General features: G+C 33.6%; 1 protein-coding gene across 1 annotated transcript in view; it reads left to right on the plus strand.

Moving 5' to 3' along the window:
• The window catches only part of NYAP2 (neuronal tyrosine-phosphorylated phosphoinositide-3-kinase adaptor 2), a 269,362-nt gene extending 249,081 nt beyond the window's left edge, over positions 1-20,281 (plus strand). Inside the window, exon 7 of the mRNA XM_058189134.1 lies at positions 20,054-20,281. Coding sequence (XP_058045117.1) covers positions 20,054-20,281 — 228 coding nt within the window. The remainder of the gene's footprint in view (positions 1-20,053) is intronic.
• The last annotated feature ends 5,938 nt before the right edge of the window (positions 20,282-26,219 follow it).

Genomic DNA, 26,219 nt, shown 5'->3' on the forward strand with positions numbered 1-26,219 from the left:
AATGTTGGGAACTGATGTATATAGGTAGAATAGATACTTAATAAAATATATATCCAGTGTAAAAATGGCTATTTGCTATATGCTGAAGTTCTGCATCTGCAGACGTTGCAGAGAAGAAGCATCAGACCATGTATACAACATGGAGGAAAAAAAGAAGACATACTTAGCTTTATTATATGATTGTTGAGATCATATCCAATGACATTTTTATGTAAGTGAAAGAGTTAACTTATGAAATAGCGTATTCAATGATGTCATAACATGTTATAGGATCAAAAACTGGTGGAACAAGGCCTTATTTCACTTAAGTGTTATTAACGTCTTTCCTTAAATCCAAAGTATGAAAGCAATATTTAATCCCTATTTTGATTTACATTTGTTTTGAAAATCTATTATGAGACTTAAAATGGTAAAGACACTTTCATATTTTAACTAGTTTATGGAGGAAATTGATGAAAGGAATTCAAAGAAGATCTAGCATTACAGTTGCTATGTTTTGTGTGGTTGTCCTATAACATCCATTAAGAATAGTAAAAATAGAGTTACAAGATTAACTTAAAACAACTAGTTTATATGTCTGAATGTAATAGCCATAAATGAACCATCATCTCAAATTTCTAATGATAACTCAGATACACTCTTTCTAGATGCGATAAAAACACTTAGGAATTGTTACATTCACCCAGTGTTAAGGATTCAGGGATACCAATTCACATATAAACCAGCTTTGCTACTTTTTTTTTAAATTTGCATTTATACCCCACCCTTCTCCGAAGACTCAGGGCGGCTTACACTATGTCAAGCAATAGTCTTCATCCATTTGTATATTATATACAAAGTCAACTTATTGCCCCCAACAATCTGGGTCCTCATTTTACCTACCTTATAAAGGATGGAAGGCTGAGTCAACCTTGGGCCTAGTGGGGCTTGAACCTGCAGTAATTGCAAGTAGCTGCTGTTAATAACAGACTGTCTTACCAGTCTGAGCCACAGAGGCCCTAACTGGACTTCATATTTGTAGATTTTTAGTTAAGCTTGAAGTTATAAAGTGTTTGATCTCCCTTCCATTGTAGCTTTCTTTTATAAAAATTACATAATCTCCAGCATTTTTGTTTATACCAGTTTTGTAATATCAATAATTTTATATGTCAAATTTAGATGCTAAGATGTGGATTTATTATATGGGCACTGATACATCATCATCATCATGATCTCCCAAATTCTTAGAGAATCCTAGTGACTTATAACAGCAACCAAACAAAAACTTAACATCCGTCCTAAAATATACATATTACAAAAATAGAAATAGATAAGTGACAATTATGCTGTACCAAACACAAATGGTAGAATAGTCAATGTTTCAAGGCACACTGAGATGCTTTTACCAATTTCTATAAGACCATCACCAAGTGGACCACTCTGGTGTCTGGGGGAGAATGACAGTGCTACGTAGAAGAAATTTACTGGCCTTTTCACCCACTCACCTTACTAGTTTAGGACATCATCAGAAGCCTCTTCCTGAGGGATGTCCTCAAACAAGTTGATTTAAGGCAATCTTATAGCATCTGTCTGCCTTACATGTGCCAAGTGATACAGAACCATTATAAATTGAAATTAGCAACCCACTAATTAGCTTAAATTTTATCCAGAAACCTGCAGTATTGGCCCATGAAACAGTAAATAGTAAAATTACCCCAGCCATGAATTCCAGTCATAATGTTGACTGCTGTATTACAAACTGACTGTAACTTCTGTTCAAAGGCTGTCACATGTTAGTGCATTGAACAAACCCAACAATATGGCCATGAGGCCATGAGTCATTGTAGCCAGATCCTCTCACTTCAAGAAGTTTTACAACCCCCGTACTAAACAAAGATTTTTCTGCAGAGATGTTTCAATATGTCAGAAAAGGTCTCCTTAGAACCTGACTAGTTCTAGATTTAACCCATAATTGAAAACGTTTCAAAAGTTTTTTGAAACCCTTCAGAATTATAATGAACAAAAAGGATTACTGATAGGTTTCCAAAGGAGTCAAAAAGCATTGTTGGGGGCAATATGCTGACTCTGTAAACCGCTTAGAGAAGGATGTAAAGCGCTGTGAAGCGGAATATAAGTCTAAGTGTTATTGCTATTGGTAAATATATGTAATTTTTTTAATGTTTCAAATAGCTGTTGTGGGCTAATGGCTCCATCTTATGGCAAACACCAAATGTGCAGGATTTTATTTTTTATAGATTAGTTTTCTTCAACTTGGTTTCTCCAGGTATTTTTTAGTAGAAATCCCATTATTCTTAAATCACTATGGCATAAAGCAGACTTATATAAAATTATGATAAGAAATGTTGCTATCCTGTCATTTAATACTTTAAAATGTTACCTGATCATCACAGAAATTTTCTTATTGTATTATAAGTCTGTTGGCTTTTCTTTATTTTTCTTATTGTTAGTTATAACTATTAAATAATTAGTTAAATAAATAGTAATTAGTAACAGCCATATTCTTTTGATATATTATCAATCAATTTGTAATTATTTTAGTTTCAGCAGATATCAGCACTTCAGAGTTGCCTAAAAATGGAGGGTGGCATCAAATCCTAATTTATGAATGTTGATATTTTCAAGCATTTTTGGATCTTTTCTGCATTTATTTTGGAGGAACTTCACATACTATTTAAATGGGGTATTAAATAAGGAGAAATTTATTGCAAAGTGCTGTAGTTCTTACTTTGGAATTAATACAAAAATGGGCATAGTTATTCTTTGTTTTCCCCTTAATTTTATGGTTTGGATCAAAATCTATATTGCTATATTGCTATAATATATTCATAGCAAACTGCAAGCAGCATATAAAAAAGGACAATATAAAGATGTGCTTGTTAAGAAACATGGATAGGAAAAGGTGTATATTGGGAGTAATGTATTACAGAAATGAATATGATTCATAAGACTGCCTCTAAATTTTCAAGCAGCTATTTACAATACTATCGCTACTAGTAAGAGCACCATGACACTACAGGAATAATTTCTTGAGCTAGAAGTTTAAACAGTATCTGAACTTAATTAAACATTAATCACAATTTAAAAATCACCATTCTAATGAATAGTGCTTCTTTTCCTATCATATTTCTGATGTGGTAAACCACATTTTCTAATAATTTATCTGGCCTTACACTTCTTTCACATTCAAATTTTATTATAGCTGTTTTAAAAATGTTATTTCTCCCTCCACTTTCAAAGAAGGAGCCACCTCTATTCTTCTGCTTCTGAATGCACAGGTTCCTTTTAGCCATCATATTGTGCTGGACAAAAGTACTGAATGAGTTTTAATTTAGAAACATGAAAATACCAACTGCAACCAGGATTGGGAAACGGATTTCTGAGAAGCAAAAACAATGTTTCAGAGTTTTCTTTAGATTCTTTAATTCTCCCATCACTTTGAGTAATTAGAGACCTTCACCAGTCTGATAGTATTACTGGACCCAAATGCCCAACGGAAATATTGATTATTGAAATAATCAGTAATATTGATTAGAAGAATCAATCTTATACCCTATCAGATGTAGCTTTTTTAAAATGAAACTCTCTTTATATTTGCAGAATTTCTCAGCCATCATAGTCATTGCCAAAAGTCTGGGAATTAAATCTACATATCTAGAGGATGCCAGGATTGGGGGAAAACTAAGCAAAAATGACCTTAAAGCTTAAAATCTCCATTGAGTCAGGCATGTGCTTTTCTTGGCGAGTGATTTGCCAGAGTCTTCTGAAATGCTTCTTCTACAGTCTTATCAAGGCTATAACCATAAGACTTTCTCATGGCCTCCATTTAAATGGCAACAATGTCTGACCCTACCTAGCTTTTTGAGTTTAGCCAAGGTTGACTTGGCACTTAACACTTTGAAAATTATTCTGTAAGTGCCTTTTGGGAGGTGGGGTTCATTTGTAAAAGCAGCAGGGAAATTCATTCCTGCTGTTTTCTAATTCTATTGATATATGTGTCAGTGGCTACTGAAACTGTCAAATGCTTCACTGAACAGCATAACTGTTGGGGTGTGTGAATATTTGATTTGGAGTTGAAAGCGAATTAGCTTAAATCACCATACTGAATCCATTTTCTCAACTAAAATACTTATTCTAAATATAAATGTTAAATTCATATCCAGTATATCCAAACTGATTTAAATTGAGTTGACTTGATATGGATTTCTTTGCACATATCCATGTGCACTTTTATATTTCAAATGATTATGAAAGAAATTGGTCCAGTTTGAATGATCCAAATCAACAGTGCAAACTGAATTAATGCAATGATCGCTATCAAATAGTCACACAAGTAGAATCACATGCTCTTAATAAATATTAGATCTATCAAAGCAATGCAAACAGGAAGCAATGCCAACCTGGGACTAAAAAGAACGATAAAAATTAAATTTAACTGTCCTTTACAATACGAAGTGAGGTCCTTGAAAGGAAATGAGAAATCTTAATTCATTGATAAATTTCACTTTTACTTCATCTTTCAGTTTTTAAAATTATAATTTTTCTATTCTGAAGATGTATGTATTATTTTTTGCCAGACAAAAACGTATACAAAAATATGTAGAGACTCATCTTACATTTGCATAGAAAGAATTCCAAACAGATGTGAAAATAGAAGAGATGAACTAAAAATCTGAAAAATAAGAAACCTAATGAAATTGGATTTGAAAAAAAATGTAGCTCAGTTTATATGATTCAGCTCATTCCCTTAAGAATCAAGAATTCAAAAGCTTTCTACCTGGATTAATGAATATGTCGACTTTTCTTAAATTTATGTTTTGATGTTTTAACTGGTTCATGGCAGAAAAATAAGCCTGGATTTTTTGGTCCCTATTTTTACTTAATTTTATAAAAAACACTTTCCTTCAAAAATGCTTCAACAAGAAGAGAATTTCAAATAAATTCTTATGGATGGAGTTTCTGCACGTGGCTAAATAAAGTGTGTGTGACTGTCCTGTTTTTCATTTTATAATTACCCATATCTACAGAGGATAGGTAGATTCACTCTACCAACCCAGATTAATTGGCTTTTGTCAGCACAAACACACAGCCTGCTGATAATACTGGTTATCTGAGAATCATTTAGTGCCCATTTAAAATTACAATGGCACTGAAAAAAAGTGACATAACCATTTTTCACACTTATGACTATTGCAGCATCCCCATGGTCACGTGAATTCCGATGCTTGGAAACTGATTCATCTTTATGACAAGGTTATGTGGTTGTAAATCAAGGATTACCTGTACAAAAGAAAAGAAAGCTAGCCCACCTTATTTTCTTTGCCAGAAGAAATTGCATTCTGGAGAAAGCAGTTTTCAAAATAACATACTTGCTTCTTACCTCTTGTCTCTGTGCGTATGAGCTTAAGAAATGGAGAATTGCCATACTTTTTTCTTTACAGCAGGGATGTCCAAACTTGGCAACTGCAAGACATATGGACGTCAATTTCCAGAATTCCCAAGACAGCCAGACAGCCAGACACAGATCTTAAAGTTGCCAAGGTTGGACACTCCTGCTTTAGAAAGCCTCTTTTCTTTAAACATAATCAGAAAACTTTGCCACCATTTCTTTGCTAACATATTTGGTAGGATAGGACATTTCAAAAAAATTATTTATCCCAGCTGGGATTTAAAGGCAAGGGTTTTTTCCTCTCAGGTCATTTATAGGCTTGTAAATATTGATAAAACTTTATATAAATATGGCAAAAAAAAATATTTACACATATCTATGAACAGTCCGTATTATAATCTTTACAAAAGATCCATCAACTGAGTGTCCTCAGAATGAAAAAAGGAAAGAAAATTTAAATTAATTAATTGTAATAGTAGCAATCTTAGAAGTAGAAATAACAATAACCTTAGGCCTATAGGAACATACTGCTGCTATGTTCTGCTACTATTCCTGTTAATTTTTTTCCTAATGTATAAATTGCCACAATTCTGAAAGTGTAGACTTGTTTATTACTTCAGGCAACAATGATAAAACTTTATAGGTTCTTTTAAATATTCAAAAATATGGAGTGAGAATGTGAAATTTGCTGGTGCCTTAAGTAATGAAAAAAAAAACTATCTTGCTCGATCACTAATGCTCCATCACTAATCAGTTCATTATCGATATAGCCTGAACTTTCTGAAATGTTCTAAAGAAAACTTCATAGAGAAACTTGTTGGGTCAGAAGATGAGAGGCAAGACAAGAGAAAAGGAAAGAGACAGTGATTCACACTATATGTAGTACCGCAGATCTGTATTACAGAATCAATATGGGTTAAAAATGTGAAATAGTGATGCTGCAAAGAATAAGTGCCTCTGATAAAACCCAAGATGATAAAAATATTTTCCACAGAATTATATATCACAATCTATGATTTACAATATTAAATAAAGCACCATTCATTGTGGAAACATAATACATTATATTGATATAACCAGTTAGTGGATTCTCTGGAATATCTTTAAAAATGTAATGAATTTGGTTATACCTGTCTTTGATATTTCCACCATATTGTCACATCTTATTGTCTTTGTTTCAGACTGGACTCTTATATTTCTGCTGATCTCTGTATTAGAGATTTCCATTTCACAACATACAATAAAACACATTTTCAAAATGCATGGTATCCACATAGCATGATGAATCACAAGTAAAAAATATATTTTAGAACTTAGCAATATGTATAAAACCCACCCATTAAGCAAGGTTATCATTTCAGACATAGTTCAGGCATAAATTTGTGATTGAGTTCCTTCGAATTCTCATAACATAATAATTATATACTCTTAAATTTTAGAACCTGCTCAACCTTTTTGCAGAATCTCAATGTAATTTTAATTAAGGTTCTAAGATGTTAGAAGTTGACTTTATCTCAGTATTTTTGATAACCACGAGAGGGAGCAATTGGCCTTTTTTCTTTTAATACTATCTACTGTTTTTCCCAAAGACAATTGCTTGTACACTAAAAATTTAGTTTTTAACCTAGCATTTTTAAATCTGCTTTCAACCACAGCAGCAAGCATTTAACTGCCTTATAGTTTTCTGTTCAACTGATCCCGAATTAAATATGTTTCCTCATAAAAGTGTCAACATAGATTTCCTTTCCTTTGCTTTCCTTCTCATTTTAAAATAGAATAAGCTGATTCTTCTTTTATGCAACATCTAGGAATTGTGTGACTAAGATTGGCACATATAGAATACTGTCTGCCATGCAGATAAAGATATATGTGCTGGGTGTCCCAGGAGACCCCTCTTAACAATTAGCTGTTCTAATAAAGCAAATTTCTACAACTCATAAAAATACATCATCAATATTTTGATTGACAGCATGAACAGCTGGTCTGTTCTTGGAGTCTTTCCTATCCCCTTTCTCCATATATGTTGGAGACATTAAATTTTGAGGAATGCACTACTTGATTGAATGTTGCCATCTTTAAATGGACATGATTAAAACAGAACTAAGTAGAGTTTCATACACAAGAAAGCTGAGCTACTTTTGGTTGTTGAAATAATAATGTACACTTCTGCCATGTATCTTTGGATTGCACGTTGTTTGAATTCTAATATTACGCATGCAATTGTCCATCATATGAAAACCTGATAATCTGGAAATATAGATTATTAAGATAACTGAGGCTAATTTCAAGCTGGTATGAAGAAGAATTTCATGGCAGAAAAGAAAGGCCACAGGCAAATTATGGCATTGTGTAAATGTTATAAGAATTCCCACAGATGCCTCTGAAACGATTTATGATCAGCCAGTCAGATAGAAGCTGGAAATAACAGAAAGTAGAATGCAAATGTTTTGAAAATTGCTATATTTAGCTTAACTTTGCGAGCTCTTGAAGGACAGAAGGAATATAAGCGTACAGTAGAAATTGCAATATTACAAGAAAACAAGAATTCAGCATGTCTAAGACTGCAGAAAGAAAAAGTGTGTGTGTGGGGGGGAATAATAATGCATAGAAATAGCTATTAAACTACGTGTAGTATCCTGTGGTTCCTTAACTTCTGCTCCTGCACTTCTAACTATTCAATCTCAGAAAGATACAATATATAAAGATTTAAATCAATTTCAGATCGTTGTTTTTTATGAACCAACAAATTAGTGATGCAACAGACATGATTCTAAGACTGAGACACTGAATGGAAGGGAACTTACTGTATGCCCTGGAGTGGGAGTGGGTTGGTCTCAATTCAGTTTCAGCAATATTTGTAGCATAATTTGTCTGCATGTAGATGTGGCACACATAATCATGAACCTTTTTAGGAGGTTCCTCATAAGGTAAACGTAGCCTATTTACTCACAGCTTTGTTGCTTTATAAGCCATTTTTCACATCTTTAAATGAACAGCAATACTGATTAATTTTTACCCATTCCTTCCATTTAATGAAATATTTAAAAAGCATTTTTAGAAAATTATCCTGGTATGCCTAATCTTTGGCAATGACAGAAATCCATCAATTTTTTTATTGAAAAATTATTTATTGGAATTCATGATTTGTCTCCTTTTCCAATTAATTGAATATTCTATGACAATTTACAGCAAGGAATCACAGATAACATTTTATCATAAGTAGCAATTCTTCAGGGTATAAAACAAGTTAATGTTTAATCCCTGATTTGGCCTTTCAGCAACATTTATTCAATTTCTTCAATCTTTTTCTTCTTCATGGTTCACCTTCATGCAGTCCTAGATAACCTTAAATACAGTTGTGTAAAGTATGCAATCTTAAGATAATTCCAATCACACTTTCTTAGTTTATTTTTTCCTCTTCATAAATATTTATATCGATATAAGCTTTGCTAGGAGACTTACAACCTAATGTGCATATACACACACATATAATCTTGAAACAATGTATAACAATTAAAGGTGCAATTATAGAAATATCTTCTTAGAATAAATCCTATTGATTCAATTCAACTTAATAAATGTGTAAAGAATTGCAGCTTATTAAGATGATTGTTGTTAACCATGTAGATATATTGTTTCATTGATTAATTTGAGGTCAGATTTAACTTCCTGGTTAAATGAAATTTTTCATTTGTGGAATCATTTTTCCCCAAAAATCAAAATATGCTGATTAAGGTGCATTACCCTTTTTTAATTTGCTTTGGCGAAGCTATGCTTTAACACTTCCTTTTTTGCACAATCTAAAGAATTGTCATTTACAAAACGATGACTGGAAATTAGGTTGCTGACATTTTGAAGCGGTTTTTTTTTAGCAAGCTAAGAAATAAATTACTTCCCAAAATATTGTTGAATTGCTTTCAGACAAATTCCTTTTTTCCACCTGTTTGAAATGCTGTGCCTTCTTTTCTTTTTTTTAGTGTACCTTTATGTTTAACTTTAACTACAAAATAATTTTGTAGAATATTATTCAAACATTTAATATCACAAGAATAAAAACTGATATAAAGCTGAAGTTTGTTTTTTAAAAAAATGGGATTGTGTGTCCTGTCCCCTGTTTTATTAAGGAAAATAGAACCAATTGAGACTATGATATAAATAGAACATCATTTGTTTCATCTCAGATACATTTCCATTTTGTTAAGAAATACAGTGGTTTTTTATCATTTTGATATGGAAATACAGTGGATTTTCTGTATTTATCTGTGTGTGAGAGAGGGAGACACTACACAGTGTACTGTGAAAAGATTCTGTTTTTATCACCATCACTTTGTTACATCACAGACTGCTCTAGCCTTGTTGCCATGGTGATCATGATTTCATCAGATTCCCTCAAATGTTTGTATAGCCTTATACAGTATATTGCACTTACAGCACCTGTATAGTACTTTGTCTGTATACTGTATGCCCATAATTATGTATATCTATTCACCCATGTATGTATGTATAGTTTGTTTATATATCTGTATATGTGTCTCTTCATAGTCTATCATTGAAATGTTTGAATTCTTCATATACATTATATGTAGTATGCAAGTTATAATCAAGTATGGATGCCAGCACTCACTTTTGATAATTTATAATCTTCATTTTGTCTTGTTGAACAATGAAAATAAAACTTTATGTATTTTAAATGAGAATTTTAAAATATGATTACTTTTCTATTTTTTTAAAATCTCTACAATAACCCTCTAAATCCAGGAAGGGCTCATACCATTTCAATTAAGCTGTATTCCCAGATGACCTGAAGAAAAAAAACCTACATGCATTTAAAACAAATATTAAGACCAGCAAGGCCAAAGTAGTACTGATGAGATTTTCAGATAAAGAAAGCAAATATGTCATCAAGAGAAAATCAGTACAGAAACAACAAACTAAGGATTTCACTTGGCACCTTCTTGAGAGAATGTATATATTCATTACTTTACATTATTTCTATGATATCCCATTACTAAACAAAAGATAGCAACAGAACAGAAAAATAATAAACCAATTCACACATTAATAAAATAAAAATTTATAACTTGACACAGTGCATAATACACCCTAATATGTATAATTTATTCTACTATTATATAAATCAGGGTTGAAATCCAGCAGGTTCTAACGGGTTCTGGAGAATCAGTAGCGGAAATTTTGAGTAGATCAGAGAACCGGCAAATACTACCTCTGGCTGGCCCCAGAGTGGGGTGGGAATGGAGATGTTGCAATATTCTTCCCCTGCCACACCCACCAAGCTATGCCACAGAACCAGTAGAGAAAAATTTTGAATTTCACCCATGATATAAATACCTGTGCCTGGACAAAGACTGGCTTCTTATATTAATACTACTTACAGCTTCCAAACAAGGATTTGTTCTTAATCATTTTTAGCCATAGTCGGCCTTAGCCATAGTCAGAGTTATCAAATAGAAAGACCCTACTAACTTCCCCATTCCTGGGTTTTAGCTGGCAGATTAAAAACAAGGAGGAAATTGTTACCAAGAATTGGGTTAATATGGGAAAATTCTTAGTAGTTGCCTTGTATTTAAGGCACTGATGAGCATTCCTGATCATGCTCACCTGCGATTGCCTTCTTTTAAGAGTCTCAATCTGTCCAGCCAGCTGGAGCAGAATGGACATGCTGAAGAACCCACCAGCCAAAGAGCTGGCAAAGACTAGAAAACTGACTTTTTCCACAGTGGCCCCTGCTCGATGGAACATCCTCCCTTTGAGATTAGAATGGCCCTGTTAGCTTTCTGTAAGGCCTTAAAAATCTGGTTATATTCTGAGCTCCAGGCATTGAATCTGATCAAGGCCCATTGTCTAATATTTGTAACTAGCCAAGTATCTTGGCTATTGTGCTTATTTATTTTGGATGCTTCTATTGTTTTAAAATGTTTTTAGTATTTTTGACCGTAATATATGAATGATACACTAGGCAACCCATGGCTTGCTGGGTCATTATTTTAGAAATATTTCCTTATTAGATTCCTCAATGTCTTCAACAATGGCAGAGCTGCTAATGTACCACCTTCAAGTTCTTTAAAATATAGGTAAATATTCAGAGATGTATCTGCCTTGAAAATAGCCTGATTTGAACTGTATGGCAGAGTGAAACATCAGGAGCTAGCCACAGAAAAAGTTTGGTGACATTTTGTGTTATTTGATAAAACATTTTATGACATTTGTATTATGTGATAAAATGCTTTATGATAATTTTTCTGTCATAAAATGTTTTCTAAAGTTTTCCAAATTTTATGGGAATCATGACCACAGGATTTTGGATGCATTCTGTAAGTTAGCCCATCTGAGGTATCTTGGTTCAAAAATAGTTGCCTTATGATGCACTCTTTTGCCTGGTTAAAGGTTACACACAAACAGGAGAGTTTTAGTAGCATATAGTTTATGGAATTATTTGCACTATCATTTAAAAGACTGATTTATTCAATCAGTTCTGCATATTGTTATAGCTAAGCATTCTTATATTTTAAATAAATAAAGGGGAAAAAATTCTGGCCTCATCATTGTTTAACTTGAAGATAGTTTCAGCTTCACTGGGCCAGCACTTCAGCACACATTTTTACCTGTGGTTGACTAACCCATTGCATGCTGTTACTTTTCCTAAGAACTATATAAAATGAAGAATGCCTTAACATGAAACTACATAAAATATCAAGAAACCATAATCCCAGGAATATCACTGATATTCTAAAACAGATGGCCATTGTAATTCCTCTTTCTTCTCTGACAGTTCAAGATGAAAAAAACATAGCTGTATAGATATCCCAAAAACTCAGAAACTGGTAGGCAAGTTTTTAAAAAAATCTAAATGAAAACAACAATAAAACAAATATCATTACCAAGCTAATTTTGAAATATTTGTCATTGTTTAGCACTTTGGGTAGACTATATCAAAACTGAGTAAAAATGTATCTAATGTGATGGAATTTGTCAAAGTTCCCAGCACATGTCTTTTCACAGTAACTCACTAAGTAGCTGTTGCTCTACAACTCCTAATATGTTTCCATAGTGTTATACAGTATATTTTGCCCTGAGCATTTTCTATAGTTTTATTTCAACACCTCATTCCTCCAACTGAACACTTGCCACCAAAAGACTCTAGATAAAAGCTTGGCCAGTTCTACTTCTTGGACCTGCAGTTAATCAGTAACATCACATTTCACAGTGGGCACATTAGTGCTCTGAAGCCTCCCGGTCTTTATTAGGAACTATCTGTACTAACATAAAGCATACTTACTTTTTAAGGATAATAATTTCCATTCAGTGAATGTTAATTATATTATTTGTCCTTGAGGATTTTTTTCCAGGTAATGGTAATGGATGGATTGATAGAACTGTGCAATAAATTATTGCAATCTCATGTATTTTCTTGCTGGAAGGAGGCCAAATCTTCACAAAAAGAGGTGGTGAGATAGGTGGTGTGAGAGAAAAGGAATATCTATCCTTCCACCCATCCCTTCATCCCTTCATCCCTCCCTCCCTCCCTCCCTCCCTCCATCCATCCATCTACTCATCCATTCATCTATCCATCCAAAGGCATACACACAATATAACAACACAGAAACACAAACACAAACACATACATACAATATAACAAGATCGAATCTGGATCATTCACTGGGACCAGGGATTTACTCTTCCAAGCTTTCAGACTCTTGCTGGAGCCCATGGAAGCTTGGAAGAGTAAATCTCTGGTCGCAGTGACTGACCCAGATTCAATCTTGCATCATTATTCTGAGGCAAATATATTTGCCTTCATTCATAATATAACAACAGCACAAGATCTTCCATCTCTGGGTTAATTGTGTTGATGACTTGTTTCAGAAAATTAGATGTGATCTCTAGATTATTGGATTCTTTAGTTTTTAGAATAGCACAGAGGAATGGGTTTGGGAAACCAAGAACAATACTAATTGTGTAAAACATATTCCACTAAACCTATTGTGGAACTCAAGCATGGGAAACATAACCCAAATCCCTATCAGTTTAATGAGATTCATTCCAGGGATTAATGAACAATTTGATAATTCTTGAATGCTGAAGCATTGTCAGTATGATACAAAATTCTATATTGGAAAGTGCGTGAACATAATTCTAAAATTGAAAATATTTTTGGGAAGTTTGGAAATGACACGTATAGACTCAGTGTGATATAATATACACAGTATATTATAAACTAAATCTGTATGGAGATTCCTCATCATCCAGGACATGATGCTTTTTCCAAAAGGCAATTGGACTTGGGTTTCTTTTTTTCTTTGAAAACATTTCGCTTCTCATTCAAGAAGCTGATTCAGTTCTAGACAGTGTTATTCTGTAAATTCATGATGCATTAGACAGCAGTATTTATGGCAAACCATAATGATGTCAAAACATTGACTTATGCATCATGGTCTTACAGTACAAATAAGAACAGTATGTAAGTCACAATATTTGTGTGATGATGTCATGACAATTAGATCATCATCCCCACTCCAACTGCAAATGCCTACAACTTTAATAACTTAGAAAATAATTTTTCTTTGTTAAAAAGTGTTCCCTGATTTATTTAAGAAAACACCCTGCTTTTAAGATTACAAAAATAATTTGAAAATCTTGTCTGATATATTTCATTTTATTCCCTTCATTTCAGTCTCTTTTTTTATTCAACATAGAAACACAATAAATTGTTAAAAATTCACATTAGAAACATTAACAAACAGAAAAATTCCAAAGCAAAAAGTGGCAGAGATTGAAATCTAGAATAATTAAATAGAATAAATTAAAAAACTATGATACCAAAAGGACATCAAAATTAATGTTATATGCATCTCTCTGATGAGCATCCACAGCCTTGTCTAAGCTAAAGTTTTAGTATCCTTAATTGTTGGATAACATATTGCCCGAGGATTCCCATGTACTTTCTTCATTTCAATAACAGAAGAAAACTTGACAAGCAAGCAAACACATAAAGATCATTACAAGTGAGAAGGCTTTCTTTCAGGTGGTTGATGAGCCGTGGTTATTCAGATAAGTAAGACATTTTCAGATACATATTCTTCTATTGTACAGTTGTCAATAGAGCTAAAAAGAATATTTGACAATATTAAACTTTGTTTCAGAATCAAATTAATTTATATCTTTACCTCCTTATAACATAACACAATAATTTTAGAATATTGCAAAAACACAATGTTCAAATGAAGCGTTATTCTTGATTCATCTCCAGTAATGCGGGGATTTATTAATTTCTTTTTTAGACAAACACAATGGTATCTAATAAGTCTGAAATATTAACTTTTATTGAATAAACTGTAATCTAATATCTATTTAGATTTTTAATATTAAAACTGTTTCCCATTTCTACACCCATTCCTTATCAGTCTTTAAAATGTCAATCGCAAATTGATTTATTGATAACAGGTTTCTATAAAAATGATTTTTCGTATGGAGGGTCTAATAGGATTTAATTATTGCTTCTTATAATGCAGGTGTGTCTATCTTGAATTAACATAAACGCACTAATATTGTAATCAACTAATTAGCATTTTTTCTCCAAAATATAATTTGCCAATGTTAAGGATTAACTGATGTTTTAAGGGGTTGACTAATAAATGGTATGACTGAAGTTATCTTTGAGTTGTTGTGAATTGTACTATTCTTTATTACGTTGTTATATTTAATAATTGTGCTATTCTACTAATCTCATGTTAGTAGTTATAGTATTGCTATAGTCTTTTTAAGTATTGTTAGTAATAAACCTGAATGTGTGTGTGTGTGTGTGTGTGTGTGTGTATTAGCATAATATGCTATCACTGACATTATAGCACTGTTCCAATATCTAAAGGGCTGTCACAAAGAAGAAGGGGCCAAGCTATTTTCCAAAGCACCTGAAGGCAGGACAAGAAGCAATGAAGGGAAACCAGTCAAGGAGAAAACCAACCTAGAACTAAGGAAAAAAAACTTTTGACAGTTAGTTAGAACAATTAATCAGTGGAATGACTTGCCTCCAGAACTTGTGGGTGCTCCAACAGAGGAAGTTTTGTCTGAAATGTTATAGGGTTTCCTGACTGAGCAGGGGGTTGGATTTGAAGACCTTTAAGGTCCCTTCCAACTCTGTTAATCTGTTCTGTAATTACTGAACTTATAAAAATACAGTAGAGACATCCCTATCATGGTCACTGTTTACCCAAAATGTAAGTATGCTATGATTGTAAGAGGGTAGAATTTAGCTTCACAATTTCTCATGTCTATTGTCTTCTAAATTCTGAAGATAATTCAAAGAATTATTAAGCATTGATATAAATGTTAAAGAAAAACCAAGCACAGAAGCAGGAACTTATGCTCTGCAATGTTTATCTAATGAGGGAAATAGGCAAATGCATTCACCATATGCGACAAGTGCATTTAAAGGATTTCAGGACACTGGTGATTTTCCAGTGCGGTTAAAAGCAGTTTGCTGGGCAGAGGAAAGAGTATTTTCATGTATGCAAAATTACCACAGCTTTAACTATAGTTCTCATGAGCAGCTGATGTAGTATACTGTCTGGATTTGAATACTGTACATCATCAGCATCCTTGCTGTCTACAAATCCTTTCTCCCTGCCATCTGCAAAAGCTGAACAGGAACTACCACGAATGGTAAAAAGCAAACACATTTTGCCCTGAACTGGTCCTTTTTTTTTATTTGTCATAACAGCATACATAAGCATAAGCATGAAGCAACAGTAGGACAGGAACGATAGGCACATTTGTGCTCTTATGCCCGACCCTTATAGACCTCTTAGGAAAGGGGTGAGGTCAATAATAGACAGTTTTTGGTTGAAGCTTTGGGGACTTTGAGAAGAGACCACAGAGTCAGATAGTGTATTCCAAGCATTAACAACTCTGTTACTGAAGTCATATTTTCTGCAATCAAGATTGGAGCAGTTAACATTAGGTTTAAATCTGTTTAAATCCTGTTCTTATCTTCAAGCAATAGATAAAATAGATGACTCTCTAGCCCCAAAGCTGGACTAGGCTGTGAGGTGTCTCCCCACATTGTAGATTCTCTCATGGTCTAATGGCATAAGATAACATAAAGCAGCAAGCATCTTGTAAAATACTGCAGCTCTAATTTTTTGAATATTTCTCTGTGTAGCAAATATTATTATTATTATTATTAATTAAATTTTTATATTATATTATATTAGAGAAGAACTTGCTTAGTAATCTCAACTTGCCTAGTCCTACATAGAAACTGATATTCCACATATGGGCTCTTTGTATGAATGAGGAAAACATAGAGGTACTTCAGAGAAATGCTCTTGTACACTACTTTTAACTGCATGAGAATTTTGCCAGCACTTATGCATGTCTCAGTTCTAATGGAATCATCAATAGTAACATCAATCATAACAATACAAGAGCAAACAATAGATTTAAACTCAATGTTAACCATTTCAATCTTGATTGCAGAAAATATGACTTCTGTAACAGAGTTATTAGTGCTTGGAACACACTACCTGACTCTGTGGTCTTTTCTCAAAATCCCCAAAGCTTTAACCAAAAACTCTCTACTATTGATCTCACCCCATTCCTAAGAAGTCTATAAGGGGCGTGCATAAGAGCACAAACGTGCCTACCATTCCTGTCCTATTGTTTCCTTTCATTATATCCAATTAATATAGTTATTACATACTTATGCTCATATATATGCTTATATGTTATGTAGTTATTTTCATGCCTATGCTTATATATACTGTTATGACAAAAATAAATAAATAAAAATAAAAATAAATAAATAAATAGAATGTAGGTAGACTGCTACCCAATGTGCAACATTAACTGCTATGAGGAAATGCAAAGAATCTATAGCTATCTCTCTATCTCTCTATCTATCTATCTATCTATCTATCTATCTATCTATCTATCTATCTATCTATCTATCATCTATCTATTTATTTATCTATCTATCTATCTATTTATCTATCTGACTATCTATCTATCATCTATCTCTCTATCAGAAATATTGGCTAGTTAGCAAGGACCTAAACATCTTCTTTTCAACAAATGATTGGCAAACATTATCAAGAGTTCATGGAGCCAAGTCCCACAGGAAAATAAGATAACTTTAGCTAGTGATAAATTCTAACTATTCATACTCTAGCTTTTATTTCCATCATTTCTGACTCAAGGTCATGCTTGGAACATAATGCAGGGATCTGGACCACTAAATTTAAAAACTTATTCTGGGCACATTCTTATGGTTTGAAGTCAGAGAAAGCATTTAATTTATTTATTTACTGGACTTCTATGTTGCTCTAGTTGGCATCAACTCTAAGCAAAGAAGTACAGAAAAATGTAACACTTTACTGTAAATTGCCCAGATTTTTGCAACTCAAATATGGTAGCTGCACTAAATTCCACATTTTCTCTGAACTGGTGTTTGTTTATTTACTTCATACAATCCAGAAGTGTTTCCATATTTTAAGTTGTGTTGTGTTTGCATATTTATCTACAAACTAGTGAAGGTTAGCCTATTTTATGACATATCTTCAATGGTTTTAGTGCTGAAGACAACAAAGAAGAATCATACCTTGAAATGCAGTATGAAGAACATTTCATTGAAATGAACTAGCAATAAAAGCATGATTCTGGACATAGAATTAAATCAGCTAATCAATGAACCTGATTGATTAATTATACATTAAAAGATTGAAATTGCATGTTAAGGTATAGCTGTTTACAAGCATTTGCAGCATTAATGTGGATAATACTTATAAGTAGATAGGATTTCACTATAAGCAAAGACATATTTTGTGTTAATACTTTTTTATTTATTTTATTTTGAATTTATATCCCGCCCTTCTCCGAAGACTCAGGGCGGCTCACATTGTGTTAAGCAATAGTCTTCATCCATTTGTATATTATATACAAAGTCAACTTTTATTGCCCCCAACAATCTGGGTCCTCATTTTACCTACCTTATAAAGGATGGAAGGCTGAGTCAACCTTGGGCCTGGTGGGACTTGAACTTGCAGTAATTGCAAGCAGCTGTGTTAATAACAGACAGACTTAGTCTGCTGAGCCACCAGAGGCTCAGCAGACTTAATTTTTTGTTTGAATTATGGTGTCTGAAATTTAAAACCTTGAGTAGGTTGTTCCTTTACCTTATTTGAGAACTCAAGCAAGAATCACAGAAGCCAGAGCTTTCTGAGTGAGGAGACTGAAATGTTTTGCCCATAACAGGAAAATACTGGAAAATCAAAGAATCAACACTGGAAATGAAGTTCTAACAAATTAGCTTTAACATTATTGTTTAATTGTCTTTCTGTGATATAGATTTTTTGCAGAGCAAAACCTTGGTAAAATACCACCACTAATATGGTGAAGGTGAAAATATGGTTGGGAGAGAAAAGGGACAGGGTAACATCTTAAGAATCCTAAAAGAAATTCCAGTCACTATGGATTTTAGATTATAAACATTTATACCCCCAATACAGTAAAATAAATATATATTAAACTGAGAACTTTCATTGCAGCACATGCAGCTACAGGTAAGTCCTACCTTACTACTTTTTCCCCAGAGTAAATAGCAAAAGTTTATATATAGCATGAATGGGAGGGGGGGTGTTTAATACATTTCCACTCTGAAGATTCTATATGCTTATTTTTGAAAAACAAATAATTCTTATTGTTAGTTATATATACACCTACCAACTGGACTGTTTAAGCCAATTAGCACAACATATGGTAATTTATACTTGCAGCTGGGCATTGTTTGAAGGAAAGTTTCAGTAAGTCTCCATTAAATAGATTTGATACCTGAAATGTTGAGATAAGTTGCTTGATTGTTCAAATATCAAAAATTAATCTGACATAATTGGCAAATGAATTAGATAGCTGTGCTACTACAAGCAAACACTGAATTCTCTTAATTGACTTTTTATTTATAAATGCATCATATTCTATCTATGGCAGATATTTTGCCCAAATTCATTTAGGACATATTATGGTTTGTCAATAGGCATTTTCTTTCCAGTGCAAGATTTTTGAAACAGGCATTCTCTCTCCTGTAGTCTTATTTGTTTTAGTTCAGATTTTTTAAAATAATGAATTAATTATATATAGCCATTTGTATGAAACATAACCATTTGTATGAAATGGTATAAGGTTTCCTTCCTAAGGCAGGAGGTTAGACGAGAAGACTTCCAAGGTCCCTTCCCACTCTGTTATTCTATTCTATTCTATTCTATTCTTCTACTCTACTCTACTCTACTCTACTCTACTCTACTCTACTCTACTCTACTCTACTCTACTCTACTCTATTAAATTCTTGATCTACACTACACTACAACCTAGATTCAATTTTAACCATACCTCCCATTACTGCAATCAATAGATTCATAAGACTTGAAGCCAGAAGGATTCAGTTTGGGGAAGGCTAATCTAGAATAATATTGACATGAAGACTGGAAAATTACAGCTACCCATTTATACATCTGAAACCATTCTTCTATATGTTGTCCTTCACTTTTCACTGTTTTAAATAGTTTGTCTCCTCAAGTAACTGTTTCCTGATTTTACTCAAGAGGTCAGTACCATTCATCAACCATGTTTAAATATTGTGCCTTTTTTTTAAAACAGGTGACCTGCATGCAGTGGTTGCATGGAGACCATACAATGCTGGAAATGATTGAGAAAAAACGTTGCCTGTGCAAAGAAATCAAGGCACGACAGAAATCCGAGAAAGGACTTTGCAAACAAGACAGCATGCCTATCTTGCCAAGTTGGAAAAAAAGCACAGGAACCAAGAAATACAGCCCTCCTCCATATTCTAAGCAACAAACTGTTTTCTGGGATACTGCAATATGATATGTCCATGGGGATTATCTTCCATACATTCCTGAAGACTGCACTGTCAGACTACCTTTCTAGAAAGGTAGTTGCTAGAATCTAAATTCTAATGAAGAACTACCTAGGGAGAAAGCTTACTAAAATGGTACCCTCCATCAGACCCCAGTCTATGTCTCCCACATAGAAATGAAGGCATGCACCTTTTCTGAGGATTCTTTTGGACCAAGAAAAAGAGTAAGATGTAAATATTTTCCATATCTCTTTAAAAGAAAACCCAAGGTAATACACTTTTTCAAATATAATGCAAATATGTATGAAACATTTTATCTGTGTACTCTTTTAACTTTTTTCTTGTTACGTATATGTTTTTATTTTCTCATCTGGCCAATTTAATCTCTTTACAAAAGCATGTGGATGTACATTTTTGGTTTAACAGTAAAATATTCAACTCAAACTGGTGCTAGGGCTGAAGTCATTAAATAAAGATTCACGTAGATTCATTAGATGAATTTTCTATAAAAAGTCTTAGAATCTAAGTGCAAATAATGCAGGTAAAACAGTATTTGCTTGGATGCTCAATGTGGTTATTCTGCACTTTTTTTAAAAAAAAGTGTATTCATTAGTATACAAAATGTCAATTACAGATTTCATAAATATTAATTTACTTAGAAAGATGGGCAAAATAACTTACATCACCTTCCCTCATATGGCTGGAGAGTTGATTGTGGTATTTGATGGATAGCCTCCAAAAACCTTTGAAAACAGATGTTGCACAAGGAACATTTCCACCAAACACTGTTCAGCTGCATGGATTATCAAACTGATTTTAACTATTGATTCATTCCACACTGTCAGTTTGATCCAGTTTAGTGTTTCAGATGATTTCCAAAAATAAAGTCAATTTTAAATTTATTTGAACAGATAATTTAAAATGCATCTAGATCAAATCTCTAAATCAAGTATTTGCACAACCCTTGTGCTCACTTTCCTTAAAGAGAACTAGTGGTAGAGAGAAGATGCCTGGAAGTGAGTCACCTCACCCTTCCCATACAGATTATCAGCTAGCAGGCAACTCTGCTTGCTAGTTTAGCTTTGCAGTGCATAAAATATGCAAGAATGCTGCATATTGACCAATGGATTTGGATACAAGACTCTTGAAAGCATTGATCGTTACTTACATTGATCATTACTTAGAATAAAGATAAATGCAAGGGGCATCTGCACATAGAAATAGGCTTCTTGACATGGATTACATTACTGGATCAGGGTAAATATCTTTAGCAATGCCAATAAGTTAGGGTGATTAAACATGTATATGTCTTGTACATGTACTACCTTTATGGAGAACTTTTCTTCTTCTATTGAAATGATTTGCGGAGACCAGGGTTCACTGTGACTAAATATTGTACATCACATGAGTTATTTGTTTTCTGTCCATTTTTAGAAGCTTAAAATGATTCGTTTGTTTTGTGTCGTTGAAGATAAAGGTAACAGATATCTGTTCACAATGTTCGTGTTCCTTTTGTAAGATACTACATTCCATGTCTAGGTAGAATGAGTTAGTGTAAAGTCTCACTAAAGTCAATATGAAAGGTTGACTTCATCTTGGGATATCTGACCCTTGGGTTGGATCTGTAGAGCACATTTCTCTCAAGACGCACAATGTCATATTCCTGGTTGATCCTGTAATTGGGTCATAGTCCTCTGTGACATCACACCCATCTTACTAGACTATAATGTCATGACCAAAGAATTATGGCCTCTTGGTTTTAACAGGAGAAAGAGATGGTTTATATTCTGGATAAGAGGGTGAGATTTGTGCATTAAAGTATCTTCCAGAAGGCACTGTGTAGGATAAGATTAAAAAAGAATCCATATTGCTGTAGAGTTGATGTGATCACATATATTTTATATATTTAAATTTTTATCTATGCTTCTAAATGTTTGGCAGCATGAAAAGGGTCCTCTTTTAACAATCATTTTAAGAATATTATATTCTCTGAAAAGAAAAAAAGTGTCATTGGAATTTATTATCATATTGGCTTTTTAGTTTAAAATGATATTGACAGCATGCCACAAGTGCAACTGCTGAACAATAAGACCAAAAAGAAAAAAAAATCCATAAAATTTTACTAGGTTATTTTGTACTATATTGCTGAAATCAATGATTACTTTATCAATAGTAGTTTCTTTCCAGATTGAAATAAAAATAAAGTTTTTAAATATTTTATAACTAATGAATATTTTAATGTCCAAATTGATGCTTTCTGTATCAGATATTAAAAATTGAAGGGTTTATAAGTGTGTATAGTAGGTTGTTTAAGCAAGATTATTTATGTTTTATCAATATCATTAACACAGGGACAGGTGTTTAAATACATATTGCCACACTGTGCATATGCAACAACTAAAATGGGTATATGGTTCACCTGCTCGTGTGCACTCATGACTCATGTCAGAAAACTGTTACAAACATATTGAAGGATTTTTTCATTTCCCAAAAAGAAAATGTTACTTAATTTTTTAAAAAATGCTCTTCTTTTCTAAAGAAAGAAAATGTTGAAATAGCTTATTTGGAAAACCTGCAAAATGTATCCGTTCTTCTGAAGCACACAAGATTTTGTTATGTGGAATGTCTTCAAAGAATTGTCTGAGGACTTGTTCCCCAAAGGTATAATACACAATACATAACATGTAGTCCAGCAGAAGCTGTTGAATCCCAGCAATCCCAACAGGTCTGTTAACATGCCTGATACGGAGGACTGCTGAGAGCTATATGAAGGCCATAAATTGTGTACCTACTGTATGTCCTAAGAAGTCTGGCCTGGTTCTAGATATGTGATTACTCAGAAATCCATTGAGTATAGAGCAACCAGATGTAAGTCGAGCATTAGTTTGTTCTGACTTGAAGTTCAGTCGGAGAGAAAAAGCTTCCCTTCAACTCTTCCCTTCTTCCCAGCTAAGTTCTTGCTCTCCTATGGCTTCTTTCTATACATTTCCTGCTTGTCCCCAGCTCTTCTTTATATACCCATTTTGTTCACTGATCCAGAGAAGAAAAGATGGGTTTATATATTCTCTACCATTACCACATATTGTGTTCTCAACTTGTTGCAGATGATCCTGTCAAGCACCCACTCCATCCTTTTCTTCATCTTACAGTATTATCAACCCACCCGCCTCACCCATGGAGCCTCCAATGACAACATGGAGAATGGCTCTCTGAGAGTCTTTCCATTTGCTAGTCCACAACTGATGAATACTGAGATGCATATTTTTCCTCAGTGATAGAACACAGGCAGGTAAAGAGAGTACTGGAAAATGCATTGTTCTTGCTTTGCAGAGTATTTATAATGCTCTATATCAGGGATCTCCAATCTTGGCAACTTTGAGCCTGGTGGACTTCAACTCCCAGAATTCCTCAGCCAGCAAAGCTGGCTGGGGAATTCTGGGAGATTAAGTCCACCAGGCTTAAAGTTGCCAAGGTTGGAGACCCCTGCTCTATATAGCATTATAATGCTATAATGCTAAAAATGACCTGGTTGCAGATGTGCCAGCAGAAGTGTTAGATAACTGTTTTGTTTTGGGGGTTTTTCCCCCCATAAGAACTAATTCCATCATTGAAAAAAAAAAACTGGAAGAACTGACATTGTGATTTTGGTCTATAAGATCAAGACATGCATGGACATCATTAAGCAGCAAGAACAGGTTTCATAGATTTGGCTTTGTGTCATTCCTTCACATAGTTATCCAATTTCTCTTTTGCATAATAAAGTAAACCTGTTCCTAATTTTGGTTTCACATTCTGATTTAACGTTTTTCATATCATATTTTACTGGCACACCAACTCGTTATACTATTTTTAAGTCTGACCCTTATATGTCACACTAATAATTCATTGTTGGTTCCCGTGCACTGTTCTTGAAGTGCACTTAGAAGTGCCCACACTGACTAGATAGCGTACTCCATTATGTACACTATTTTATTCCAGAGTTATTCATCCAATAATATCCATGTGCATTTAGTTTCCATTTATGGTGCTTGAAGTAGGTGGGAGTGATAAATGAGGGGGGGGGAATCTCTCTTGCCTTACTCTGTTAATGTGATTTTTCATTTTCTTTTACATTGTCACTGCAGTTGCCTACTAGCAATATCATAGCCTTCTTGATATTACAACCAGCATCTCATGCAATCTTCCATAAAATTTCTCAGCATCTTTGTCTAATTCATCTATAGTAAATGCATATACTAACGTAACATTGATGTTTATGAACTAGCCACTAATTTAATATGTCGTTTAATACTTATATGTCTTTTTACATATCACTGTCACTCCAGACACAGCCTAAATAGATTATTGCATATCATTTGTATTTAAGTGGCATACTCCAGTCTACCAAAGTTTTCTTACTAATAAAATATTCAACTGGTACACTTCATCTTCATTTTGACAGTGTCAAGTTTTATTTTGTTCCTGATTCTCATATCCAGTATTCTGATTGTGAGTAAAGCGAGTAACTCCACTTCCAGTACCAGCTCCATCAATACACAAGAATTCCTTGCAATTCTGATGAGGCCACATATTCTGATATACTTCTTGAAGGTCTACACTCTTACCAGAACAAATGGAACACGTGACCTTTCAAATGTGGTGAACTCAACTAAATGTTACAACAATGTTCATGAAGTTTTATTAGTTGCATAATATTACCTTGTTCTGGCCTTAATTCTGGAATTATTTTTTCAAATTTGAAAAATAACAGCTGTGACATATCTACCCAACCCTTTCCTTCCTGTGAATCACTCATAGCTTCGTTCCTTCTTCTTTCAATTATTTTGATTCTATCAAGAGCTTTTAAATCCAATCAGTATCAGTCATGGGGCCATTTGAGCCAATTCACACAAAGCTGGCAATTGCTCAGTAGTTCTACTTGCAAAGAAGGTGATACTTGTTATTCCATGTGTAGGAATTACAAAATTAATGCTTGCTGGAAATCACCCATGCATTCATACCTGTGAACTTTAGGAAAATTGAAAATAGAATCAGAGCTGATTTCTTCCCAAGAGAAGGTGCCCCAACCCTTTCAAGCTGTTTGATTTATTTTTTATACTCTACATCCACATCAAAACACCCAACTTGAACATAACATATAGTTTAATCCATATCTGCATAAATTATATTTAAATTACTTGATCAGGTCTGAGCCACCAAACATCTTGTGAGTGAATGATAACTCTTTGTTATCATTCTGAAGTGAGATTTCTACATATTTCCATACCTAAGAAGGCTCATATTTTTGTGATATGTCTGTGTATGTATTATTCAATCACGTTGAACAAGAAATCAGTTTAAACCAGGGGTCTCCAACCTTGACGACTTTAAGACTTGTGGACTTCAACTCCCAGAATTCCTCAGCCAGCTTTGCTGGCTGAGATATTCTGGGAGTTGAAGTCCACGAGTCTTAAAGTTGCCAAGGTTGGAGACCCCTGGTTTAAAAGGTAAATGAATACCTTTTCTGCATGGAAGTATGAATTCTCCCTGATTTCCCAAGTTATAGTGATGGCAGAAAGGCAGAAGTAGTTTTATCCACTTGGACTTCATAGAAAGATTTGCTGAATGATGAAATAGTTTCTGAAAGCTTTCAGATATTTATCAGTAATGGAAAAGCTCAAATAATTCACCTCTTTTGAAAACACAGGCATGTCTGTTCCAAGTTTTTAAAAATGCTTCTCCTGGAGAGATTATGTAGATCCCCCTAACCAAATGCTATTTGAACATTTTCTATGCTCTACCGTTTTAGTGCGTGGAGGTTGAACAGTATTAGCAATGTGAACACATTAAAATGGCTGTATTGATATATGCAATCCCTATGACACTTAAGTCATGCATAGATATCCACACGCTTACACTAATTGTATATATGGAAAATATTTGGTATGCACTTAACTTTGCTTTACA

Source organism: Ahaetulla prasina, chromosome 6 (genome assembly GCF_028640845.1).
Source record: "Ahaetulla prasina isolate Xishuangbanna chromosome 6, ASM2864084v1, whole genome shotgun sequence".
Classification (NCBI taxonomy): domain Eukaryota; kingdom Metazoa; phylum Chordata; class Lepidosauria; order Squamata; family Colubridae; genus Ahaetulla; species Ahaetulla prasina.